Source organism: Panthera tigris, chromosome B1, assembly GCF_018350195.1.
Source record: "Panthera tigris isolate Pti1 chromosome B1, P.tigris_Pti1_mat1.1, whole genome shotgun sequence".
In the NCBI taxonomy this organism is placed as follows: domain Eukaryota; kingdom Metazoa; phylum Chordata; class Mammalia; order Carnivora; family Felidae; genus Panthera; species Panthera tigris.
The window spans coordinates 135,067,751-135,080,230 of record NC_056663.1 but is presented as its reverse complement, the minus strand read 5'-3'; the positions used below and the strand labels follow the sequence as shown (position 1 = coordinate 135,080,230).

At 44.0% G+C, this 12,480-nt stretch overlaps 1 protein-coding gene across 5 annotated transcripts in view; it reads right to left on the bottom strand.

The window, feature by feature from the left end:
• WDFY3 (WD repeat and FYVE domain containing 3) overlaps positions 1-12,480 on the bottom strand; it is a 274,952-nt gene that overhangs the window by 3,218 nt on the left and 259,254 nt on the right. For all 5 annotated transcript variants that reach the window (XM_042984249.1, XM_042984248.1, XM_042984246.1 and 2 more), the window contains 6 exons: positions 10,059-10,238; positions 6,476-6,658; positions 5,232-5,328; positions 2,177-2,500; positions 1,540-1,651; positions 944-1,141 (listed from right to left, as the gene is read on the bottom strand). In XM_042984249.1, coding sequence (XP_042840183.1) covers positions 944-1,141; positions 1,540-1,651; positions 2,177-2,500; positions 5,232-5,328; positions 6,476-6,658; positions 10,059-10,238 — 1,094 coding nt within the window. The remainder of the gene's footprint in view (positions 1-943; positions 1,142-1,539; positions 1,652-2,176; positions 2,501-5,231; positions 5,329-6,475; positions 6,659-10,058; positions 10,239-12,480) is intronic.

Genomic DNA, 12,480 nt, shown 5'->3' with positions numbered 1-12,480 from the left:
CATGGGTGAGACCTGGGAGAGCCCGCATGTCCTGCCTGAGGTGGCGTCAACCAGCACTGCGGTCCTGGAGAGTGCGTGACATGTGGCAAGACCTAGCGCAGCTCAAGAGCACGTGTACGATCTGTCATTCTGTCCTGGGGTACCTCCTCTATGGAAACTCCACTGCACATAAAGAGGGCATTTACACAGATGTGAGCTGCAGTGCCGTTCAGAGTATGGGTAAAATGAAAAATTCCCGTAAGGGCCCATCAAAAGGGAAGTAGATAAACTCTGTATGTCCATACAAAAAAATCTAGGACAACAGTTAAAATGAAAATATTAGAATAGTTATTTACATGAGTGACTTCAAAAACAACGTTGAGTAAGAAAAGGGAAGTTTAGGGAAGGTACAGAGAGTATGCTGTATTTATGTAAAACGGAAAACACATGGTGGTTTTTATGGAGACAACATGCGCTCAAAGTATAAGACACGGAGAAGTGTGATTGGTAAGAGTGAACATCCATAATGTTTTATATGCAAATCTGATGGAAGAGTAGCACCTTCTTTTCTGAGTTATGGGGGACCACGTATTTGTAATGATTCTTTCCATATTTTTTAAATGTTTATTTATTTTGAGAGAGAGAGAGAGAGAGAGAGAGAAAATGAATGAATGAATGAATCCCAAGCAGGCTCTGCACTGATACTGCAGAGCCTGACGTGGGGCTCCAACTCACAAACCGTGAGATCATAACCTGAGCTGAAATCAAGAGTTGGATGCTGAATCGGCTGAGCCACCCAGGTGCCCCTCCTTATTTTTCAATATGACAGAAATACTTCACAAATGTGATAAAAAAAAAAATGAGAAAGTGAAGGCTGGCTTAGGCTGACACAACACTGTGGGGTAGGGATCCTGGAGCAAATCAGAGAAGCTCCATGCAGGGCATAATTAACATCTCATCTTACTTCTGGCAGAAGAGCTGGCCGCAGTTCCTGCAATGGTGCCGTCTTTCTGTGAGAGAGAACCGCACGGAGCAGCCCGAACAGCTGTCACCTCCTTCATCCTTCACCCAGTGGTCAGCAGCGGAACGGCCTGGCTGGTCACTCACAGACCAGCTGAACACTCGGCCTCGACTATCGCCAACGAGGATCCTGCTGTGATCCCTACAGGAGACACGACATGACACGACACGGAGTCACCTCAGGGAAGGCCTCAGCACAGCCACGCGGCTGAAAAGCTCTTTCCGTCACTCTTGAGGTTCTCCAGTTTTCCGTGGATGTGTGTGCTGGGGTGGGGGCTGCGTGTATGAAGAGACAAAAACAGAACTGAGCCCCAAATGTGCACTTTCTTCTCAACTCTCTGGATCAAACTTGCTGTAACCTCCAAGAACAGATTTTAAAATCCACACGCTGGCAGGTTTCTTCTTCTGGTTCATCTGTTTAAGCAACATCTGATATTGCAAACGAAATCTCTTTTCCCCACAGACTGGTCTGGGGTGTCTGGGCCTGGGCTAAGCAAATGACTCAGTGGGGAGGAGCGGCTGGAAGGGAATGGCACTTACTTGGAGACGCCCAGGGCGGTGATCTCTGCCGGGTGTGCGTTGTCCTTCCGATCAAAGGCCGTGTGCATAGTTAGCTTACTCCTGAACACCAGCTGACGTTCCCACCGGTACCCTGGAGTGCACAAGTGCAAGACATGACCCACTGAAGTCAGGGTGCTACAACATACAGTCCCACTTCCCAGTAGCTGCTGCGTCAACTTGAAGGTGAAGCACTCTAGCTTAACACCGATAATGGGCCAGGGCAGAGAAGACCTCATTCGAAAAGATAAATGCAGAAATGAGCAGATCTTCAATGCAAGAAGATCGAATTTCTCCAACTGAGGACCTGAGCTCTAACAGGCAAAACCCGCAAATACGGTTTTATTTATCTATCTGTAATGAGTAACTTGACCATTTTCAAAAGCTTTTATGGTTTGTGAATGAATGAAATTTTGGGCGTCAGGTGTTCTTTAAGAAATGCCCAACATACAGTAAATAGAATCTCAAAGTCCATTTCACATAAGAAACTTAAACGGCTGTCTCTGGGTGGCTGAAGTCACAGGGACAGGCGCAGGGACAGCCAGAGTCCACTGCCTCACTCCACCAACCTGCACACCCCCCACAAAGAGCAAGAAACAGACACCAGACTGCAAGTTACCAGGCTTCAATCTGCTATAATTCCGCACTTCAATGGGATTGGGGTGAGGGTGGTTAAGGGGCCCCTGCAGATGGGCTCTGGCCTGGCCCTCTGAATAGTTCACAAATATGAAGCCATCCTTCTCATCCAGACTGAGCTGGTCAGACCAGCGCCTGGAGTCATCGGAACCACTGTCAGTGCACCAGACAGCCGTTGCTCTGCAGGAGGCTGCCCGGGGCCGGTGGCTGGTGCTGCTGGGCTGGCTAGGCGTGTCCTTGGGATCCTGGCTGGCGCTCTGCTCATCTGCTTCTGAATCGCTGCTGTCCTCGTCCTGGGCTTCCTGCCCTGGGTAATGCAATGGGAGAATTAGAAAACACACACACACACACACACACACACACACACGGTGGTCAGATCCAGCTTTGTCCCACTGGTATTTTTCCTCTACCAGTTAAGACACAATACACAAGATATTTTAAGGTAAGTTTAACAATAAAAGAAGGGGCACCTGGCTGGCTCAGTGGGTTCAGCGTGTGTCTCCTGATCTCGGTTCAGGTCGTGATCTCACAGTCATGAGATTAAGCCCCATGCCAGGGATCCTGCTTGGGATTCTTTCTCTCTCCCTCTCTCGCCCCTCCCCCGCTATCTCCTGCTCTCAAAAAAAAAAAAAAAAAAAGGAAAAGAATAAAAGGAAAAATTCCCAGAATTTTCAGCTAGATTCAATATAGCAAAAGAAAAAAAAAAAAGGTAGAATTTCTGAGTCCAAAAGAATGCTTTGGCTAAAATTCTTAGCTTGACAATCATTCTTTACCAATCTGGCCAAAACCTGACTCTGAATTTCTCAATGCCTGCCACACACTCCCCAGCAAGGTTCAGCTGGGCAGCAAGAACTCCACTCTCCAAGCAGCCCTACTCCTCCTCATGGCTAATCCACATGTGCCCTGGCCCTGTGAGATGCCTCTTCCCAATTTCAGTGCTTCCCAATGTTACCTGTGGATTCCTTGAACAGCTATATGCCTCTTGTCTTTGAATTCTCACCCCAGACTATTATTTTTGGATAATCTTTCTATAAGACAGTGGCCAGCTTGAGGGAAGGGGCGCCAAGCACAGTTCCTTCCATATAGCAGTCAGTATAAATGAAAATCTAGATGAATCAATTATTGACAAAAGCTTTAATCCAAGATTTTGTGGGTTTTTTCCTTCTTTCCAGTGTTATGCATTTCCTCAACCCAACTCCCTATTCTCTTGTGATAGAGTCTGCTGGAGGGAAAATTTGTAAGAAATAAAAATATAGAGTTATAAAAAAAGGAGAGCAAGAACAAATGTGCAGCACCAGCCCACTATACATTTTTTTTTTTGGCAAGACAGTTTGCCTCCCTTGTACTGACACTAGTAGTCTAGTTGGCTAAGTTGGGTGATTTGTTTTTCATTGCAAAGGCTTATAACTATGAGCTTTAAGGTCTTCTTTGACAAGCAGTCTTCAAAATGACTTTGAGGGGCGCCTGGGTGGCTCAGTCGGTTAAGTGGCCGACTTCGGCTCAGGTCATGATCTCGCAGTCCGTGAGTTCGAGCCCCGCGTCGGGCTCTGGGCTGATGGCTCAGAGCCTGGAGCCTGCTTCTGATTCTGTGTCTCCCGCTCTTTCTGACCCTTCCCCATTCATGCTCTGTCTCTCTCTGTCTCAAAAATAAATAAATGTTAAAAAAAAAAAAATTCAAAATGACTTTGATTTCCAGTGCAACACTGGCTTGCCTTCCCTTTTGCCCAGATAACTGCTCTCATGCCATGCCACTCCCAAGTTGTTGCAAGTCAATCCTTCCCTGTGGGCAGCTCTTCCCTCTGCCATGCTATCAAACTCTGTCCACAGTATGAATCTCTAAAAACAAAGACATAGAAGATAGAAGTATCTCTCCTTCCTGAATGTGACCTCCTTCTTCACCTTGACCTTCTCCTTCCTGAGGTAGACCTCCTCCTTCTACCTCACTTCTTCATCTCATTTTCTCACTTAAAACCTTTGTTAAAGGAAAAGACCCACTTTTCCTTGGACCGCTTAACCCGGTGTCTACACACAACAGGTAACCCCAAATACTTACTGGATTGAACTGAATTTTTATGCCCCCAAACACCCAGAAAACTTTTTTAATGGAGCTTCAATGGACTATGTAGAAATTTACATGCTTTAAGGTAATACAATCATAAATGCCCTGTCCACTGGATCACGTGTTTTCTGGCAATGAAAGTAGAAACTATTTTCGGCTTACAAAGGGAAGTGATTTATGCCTTTCTGATAAGACTTTCCCCTTAGTAACCCCTTCATTTCATCAAACTCATGCTGAACTCCCAGCGTACAAAAAATTAATCATGGGGAGACAACCTGAAGGTCAAAGTTAAAATCCTGCTCCTTTCCAGGACGTCTCTTGAACCAATCGTTCTAAATCAAAGGAGGGTAACCTCTCTGGAATGGAGCAACCCTAAGCGGATCTCAGCCTGGGTTCACGGCACTGTTTCCAATCATTCTGTGTAGCAATCATTTCTATTTTCCTTTGGAAAATTTTCAAGTGTTTCACAAATCACAGATAATAAGAGTACAGAGTGCCAGGCTTCAGTCTGAATAAAAGCCCTTCTTCAGCAGGGCTGAAGAGTGGGGACTCTGGTCTGCCTCCATGAATACTTTGCCAAAACGATGCCACCCTGTCATCCACACTGAGCCTGACAGGCAATGGGTAAAACAGGTCTGGGACTGAGGGCCATCTGACTTGTCCACCACTATGTCCCCCAGATCTGTTTTGTATTTTCAGAGCTGAAAGTCCAAGCCTTTGGTACTCTGGGAAGCTAGCAACCATATTTATTATGGGATGAGGAAGCCAACTACAGACACCAGCACACCAAGAACTGCCCAGTGAACTGGAGGAACGTGTGCACGCCTGCCCTCCGACTTCACACGCTAGGGGGCAGTCGTGCTTCGGGCAGCAATGCCCCACCAGCCTCAGGCTACTGTTCATGTTGTTCGATGTAAATTTATGCAGAGTGACTTAAAAAAATACGAAAACTATTGAATAATTAAAAAGTACTGAATACCTATTTGTGCTTCTGGACAGTCTTCCTGCATTTCTAGGACTTCAACAGGCTCAGGAGCTGGTGTTTCAGGAACTTGCAAAAATTCCATTCGCCAAAACTGAATTTAAGTATGAGAATAAAAAAGTTAAGCAGCTTAAGGGAACAATTTACATGTTATTGGATGAAGATGAGCTCTTGGGGTTAAGCGGATATCTTCTATTATTATGTATAATTAAATTTCCCTCTATCTTGAAAAATGTGGGAGAGGACTGTGTACACACACTGCTTCCAGAACTGGGTTCCATGAGATGTTAATGGATGTTTCGTGGCAGAGGGAAAAGGACTGTGGTCAAGTAAGTTGGAAAAACATGGCTCAACTAAGCACATTTTATTTCCTACAAAAACCTCGGAGAGCCTTGCACACACACCAATATATGGTCTAGGTCTCCAAGAAGGTATGCACTAAGCAGGATCCCCAAGTGTATCTGGCCACGGAGCTTTTCCTTAAGGCCTCATGAATGGAGTCATCTGAAACACTGCCACGGAGACAGCGTATGTCGGGGCATGCCTGTCGTCTGAGGCGCAGGGTGTGGTGTGGCGGGGACTGGGAGCTTCATTTCTCTGAGCCTGTGACTGTGACTACAGGGCAGCAATCAGCCGCCCTGTGCTTCTACAAAGAGCACAATTAAAGAAAAGAGGCACAAAGGAAAATCTCCTGAGACAGAACAACCCAAGCATTTGAAAAGACTGTAAAAGTAAATACTCCGTGGATTAGATTTTCTGCAGAAGTCCCATACAAAGAAACCTACGAAAAGGATAAACTAGAATTCAGGCAAAATCATCCAGAACTCTAGACAGGGATTGGACAATGGGAGTCCTCTGAAAGCACTTTCCAGCTCTGTGATTCTTTGCAGAGAAGAAATAGTTCCTGTTTTCCCTAAGAAGCCATCTGAGAGGCCAAAAAGCCAATACTTTTGCAATTTACATTTAGCGATCCATGGTGACAGGGAAGCCCTGTTCAAGCGACGGGTCAAGCCGTCCATCCAGGGGTTAAGAGCACTAACAGATTGACTCAATGGGAAGGAAAGGGGCCAAGTCACTGACGTTCCCTGCGTCAGAGAACACAGAGGCTGAGGCTTGAGTCTGAGAGTTTGCTCAACGATACTACAACCTGTTCAGGGGGTCTTTCCACCATGGACAGCTTCACAAGCTTCAGGTAAACCGGGACAGCAAATATCTAGTGTGTTTCCTCACAGAGGACTTACCCGGACCACGCCATCTGAGTGTCCCGTTACTATGACGTTCTGTGTATCCCACTCGTTCATCTCCGACACGCAGCAGCAGACAATCTGCTGGCTCCTGCCTGTGAACGTGTTCACACTCACGATAGGGTTCCCGTTGATGCTCCACACGTGGATATACGTGCCAGCGCAGGACACGATGTCCCCCTGAGAACGTAAAACAGCCTCTTCACTCTCTTTGCTCCCTGCACATCACATTCTGGGTTCAGAAGCAAAGTAAATCTTCGGCCTAGCTCTCAAAAAACCTTTTAGTTCTTCGACTGGTGACTGGGGAATTTCTGTGCTCGCTAAGCAGCCTCTTAAAGAATTCATGGTGTAGGGGCTGCTGCAGTCGAGGCGATCTCACATGGAGACAAAGGTAGGAGCCCTGCCACACGCTCAGCTCACGCCCCAGTGCACTGCGGAGTCCTGGCTCGCTCCACAGCAAAGCTGCCTGGAGCCTGAGGAGGTGATGCACTAGCCTGCTGCCTCCTGTCCTTTACAAAATCTATGTATACCTTTCACCCAGAGGCAGGAATCCACCTCCGCTTAATTTTACAAAATGAATCCAATCGCCAAAACGACCAGGTAGAAAAGAAATCTTTCAGTCTAGATAGAAGCATATCTCCCTCTTCAATAAATAAAGATGAAAGGTTGGTAACATTGTAACATCCTATTTTATAATTTGTATTCATTTTATTATGAATAAATGAATGGGGGAAGGGATGACGGAAAAAAAGGAAATTAGAACACAGGTCATTTCTTGGCAAACTGAATAAAACCTTAGAGTCCCTAAGCTGTTAAAACTCAGGTTTTTGTAGGTTCCAAAGACAGAAATGAACAAGCTTTTCCCTTAAACTGTACCAGCTGGGCTGTACCCAATCTGATGAGAATATAACCCAGTACTGCTAAAGGGATTAAAGATACTTCCTGAAGCACCTACTGAGTGTCAGTTAGTGTAGAGGACATTTCACTGCAGCCTTTCAACAACCTGTGAGTCAGCTCTTACTAGCCTTGCTGTAGGGGGATCAAAGTCAGGTGCAAAGAGCTTAAGTGATTTACTTGCCTAACGTCACAGGATAAAGATTTGAATCCAGCCCTTTTTGGCCCTGAAACTTATGTACCACACCATGCTGCCTCTCTTATCCCTAAGATAGCTTAGATGTCACAATGCCAGGCACTGACTTTAGAATGACCTGGTGAATTTCAGTACAACCAGCAGGTACACGAGGACCTACAGAAATAGGAAGATGGTCATCCAAAGCAGGGAGAAACTGGAAGCTGAACAGCAGCATCGACTCAAGAAAAAAGGGAAGGGGGAGCCAAGGGTGGCACGGTGAGGCCTGGGGCCTTCCCAAACCACCCTCTGTGCTGGTCTTGCTACTGTTCTTTTCCTCCTTCTGCTCTTCTTCTACCAAGATGGCAGAAGCAAAACCCAAAGAAAAGTGATACTTCGCCAAGCATTGCTGTGTCTACCCGATTCAGCCACTGAACCACTTCTGACAATGAGCGTCAGCAGCTGTGCTTTAATTAACGGCCTCAGTCTCTGCAAGAGACCAGAGGCTGCCGCACCATTCTGCACCAGGCAAGACTCTCTTGTCGTACTCCAGGGTGCCTCAATTAGAGAGCATTAGAGCAAATCCTGTGGCTATGAGGGCTGAGCATAAGAAGAGGAGGTAAAGGGCAGTTGCAAGGTCGCTTATGCCCAAAATGCAGACTGAAGTAAAGCAGACTTGATACTGGCTTCAAAAACAGAAGAGAAACAGAAATCTTTTTATGCATTACTAAGAGGTTACAAAAGCACTGTAAAAGGAAAAAAAATCAAACACATCTGTGGTCTGTGCAGCAACTACTGCAATCCATTGGGTGTATACTTGCTTGGCTAACAACGGACTATAAATAAAATTCTCTGTATTTAAGAACAACTCCAAAACAAAGTCCTCAAAATTAAGCATTTGACTCAGAGCAACAATGCCAGATCAGAGCCATTCTGTTGCACTGATGTTTTCGTAAAGCTCTGAGGTACAAAGGTTTGTAGGACCAATCCAAGGTACTATCTAAAAACACCTTACATCTTTGGAGAGGCTGGGTGGCTCAGCTGGTTAAGTGTCTGATTCTTGACTTCAGCTCTGGTCATAATCTCATGGATTGTGGGAAAGAGCCCCAAGTTGGGCTCTGGGCTGACAGCATGGAACCTGCTTGGGATTCTCTCTTTCCCTTTCTCTCTACCCCTCTCCCTGGCTCATGTTTACTCTAACTAAATAAAAACTAAAAAAAAAAAAAAAAAAAAAAAAAAATAGGGGCCCTGGGTGGCTCAGTCAGTGAAGTGTCTGACTTTAGTTCAGGTCACGATCTCACAGCTTGTGGGTTCGAGCCCTGTGTTGGGCTCAGTGCTGACAGCTCAGAGCCTGGAGCCTGCTTCGGATTCTTTGTCTCCCTCTCTCTCTGCCCTGCCTCTGCTCAAGCTCTGTCTCTCTCTCTCAAAAATAAATAAACATTTAAAAAATTAAAACAAAATAAAAACACCACACACCATACACCATATACCAAAAACTGAATGGACTTTTACCCCTGTGTATACTCCCCACTCATGCCAGGTCTGATTGCTTTTATTATTATCAGACACTATACATGCCATTCACTAGAACTAAATTTCTTTCTTCTCCTTTTTCTCTGACTACTAGGTATCTGACTAAAAGCATACTACTTAGTATCTTCGGGTGGAAATTAAAGATGGAGCATTCCTCAAAAGCTATCTGTGTGGGTGACGATAGGATGTGGCTATGTGGTGTCACACAAGAGGACCCCAAGGCAGTGCTGAGGGTAAGGGAGGGAACGAGCATACACAGCAAAGAATGGTGAGTCTGGGGAGTTCTGGTCAGTCTGCAAGGCCGATTTCTGTATATGGGCATCACCAACATAATATGAATGTGGTCACTTGTCCCTCAGACACAGAGACCTCAGTCTTTGTATGGCTACCCTTAGCTTCCTCTGCTTCCCCACACATCTTAGCATGACTATCCTCCCCTCACCCCCCCTCAGGAGGGCATGGTCTCCACAGGTGACTCCGAGGCCAGTGCATTTATTTCATGCTGACTCACTTATTTATATATAAAATACTGATTTTTGAAAAGAGATAACATCCTTTAGTAAGTCTGGGATAACTCTGAAAATAATTCTATAATAATTCTGCTCTTGTTTGGTTACCCAAATGTTACCCTTTTCATTTTACATAATAAAGAATTTGTATTTCACGAAGAAAATTTCAACACAATTTTAACATTCTTAACAAATCCTACAAATTCCTTGCTTTTAAAAAAGCCTAGTCTAGAATGTTTTGAACCAAATCTTGCTCTTCAGAGTAGGTAGCAGTGGATTGATTTTAAAACAAAATTATCTGAGTTACAAAGTTTAACATCTGTTCACTTTTTGTATAAATCAAGGAAAACGTAGCAGCATTTATAAGATGAGTGCCTATCAAGTTAGAAAACAGAGTCATTTTTCGTTTACGTTAACCACAAATACTTAATCTCCTAACCATAAACCAAGTGGGCAATCGACTACTTACTGTTAATTCATTGATACAAAGAGCAGAGACTGGAGCTCGATGGCCTCGGAGCTGGGTTAGAAACGACAGTTTGTTCAGATCCCAGATGATGCAGGTTCGGTCACGGGACCCGCTGACGATTATGTGATAGGCTAATGATGCTGTGGCACAGGTGACAGTATCAGTGTGGCCGAGTAAGGCCTACAAAGGAGAACAGGAAAAAGCCAGGGTGATCACAGGGGCTGTACTCTGTGGGGGTGCTCCAGAAGGTCCTGGATGCACTTAGGAATGACAGGAGCACATGCCGGGAGCAGCAGCGTCTGGAAAGTCTTCATTCACCTGTGCCAACTAGCTTTGCCTCATCCCACAGGGACTAGAGAGGTCCGGAGGCCTCTGACCTCCATTTTTGCATCACTTGTTTTCTGGCCCTGGGCTAGTATCTTAGAAGGAAGGGAGCATGGCAGCTGCAGTCCAGTCTGGGTTTCTTTGTATCATTTCTACATGGAGATGTATCAGTAATGGCCCCCAAAGTACTGAATTTAAACTCTGCGTTGTTTCTTTCATGCCACCATCTTCTGTTAGTCTAAGGAACTACAATTGAGTGAGTTTCTAAAAAACTGCACAGTGAGGACTGCATGGTTATGGTACATGGAAAGATAAAGGGAAAAATGTGGTTCTGATGAGTCTGCTGAACTCCTGTTACTGACCTGGAGACATGTGCACCCAAGAGATCCCTCTTCAGACTGGAATAAGAACTTTTGACTTTGGTTAGAATATGAAGAGAACTAGGACCCAGGGAAATGGCAATGTGGGAGAATGAGCATTTCAGAGAAAAAGATTCAGATTACTGTTAAGAGTTCCTGAGAATTTACTATTTAAATAGTGAGTTGCTTTAAATGTTTTTGTCATACATAAATCCTTTCTGAATTCTTAGATCCCAGAAGGCTGTTTTACATAAGAAGTATCTTCTACTGAGGGATTACTGGCTGGTCCATGAGCTTCAGAGCCTATTTTCTAAACTGAAAATATTGTAAGCAAGAGAGTTTGGATAGCTGACTACACTGTCAACCTTGTATTTGCTCTTATTGATACTATGTATTTTTTTTTATGTGGCCTACCTTTAGACTCTGCAACCAATGAAGTTTCCTACCTATACACATGACTGGTGGTATCAGTACAAGGGGTTCCACTCTTTCCACAGATATTTAAGACACCACTGTCCAGGTCAGGCTTTAAAACAGCTTTGGAGGCACACAAAACTGAATTCACATCCTGGCTTTACCTCTAAATGTGACTTGGGCCTGTGTCTTAACCTCATCAAGCAGTGGTATTTTCAGGCGTAAACAGGGATTATAAACTACCTTGTAGAATTGTGAGGACTGGAGTTTTACATTTTTAAACACCCAGTACAATGCTCTGAACATAACAGATGCTCAATAAATGACAGATATTACTGTTACACTGCCTTTCAAATTTGTATCCTAAAATACACTTAGATGTATACTGCATTAAAAAAAGCTTTATGGCAAACTCACCAACAAAACAATTATTAAAAGATGATGGCTTAATTATAAAAGGTTTCTTGCTTTAAGAAAAATTTTATGAGAGCCAGTACATAACAAGTAATCAAATGATAAGTGAGGCAAGAGAAAAATAAAAGAATCCAAGAGTTACTAGTTCAGCTGAATGGAAATCACCCAGAAAGAAAATTAATATGAATCAATAATAGCAAATTTAATTTGGTTTGGAAAAATCCAGTTTACATACAATACCGTTGACTCTGAACAACATGGGGATTAGGGGTGCTGACTTCTGACACAGTCAAAAATCTGTGTATACCTTCTGACTCCCCAAAAACTTAATTACTAACAGCCTACTCTCGACTGGAAGCTTCACTGATAACATAAACATTTGATTAACAGATATTTTGTATGTTATATGTATTTCATTCTTACAATAAGGTAAGAAAGAGAAGAAAATATTAAGCAAATCATAAGAAGGGGTGCCTGGGTAGCTCAGTTGGTTGAGCATCTGACTCTTGATTTCAGCTCAGGTTATGGTTTCATGGTTGTGAAATGGATCCCCATGCTGAGCATGGAGCCTGCTAGGGATTCTCTCTCTGCCCCTCCCCTGCGTGCACATGCACAAAATAAACAAACATTAAAAAATGTTTCTCAAGATAAACATTAAAAATAAAAGAAAATCATAAGGAAAAGAAATTACATTTACAGCACTCTATTGGGTTTACCGAAAACAGTCTGTATATACGTGGGCCAGGGAACTTCAAAGCTGTGTTGTTCAAGGCTCAAATGTATTATACTTAAATGTATTAAAAAATTTATTACCTAAAGACGGCTTGCTTCAGATTTTAAAAAAGGACCAGCTTAGATCATTTTTAGAAACAGTATCTTCTGATTTCATTTCCTTTTTTTTTTTTTCAAAA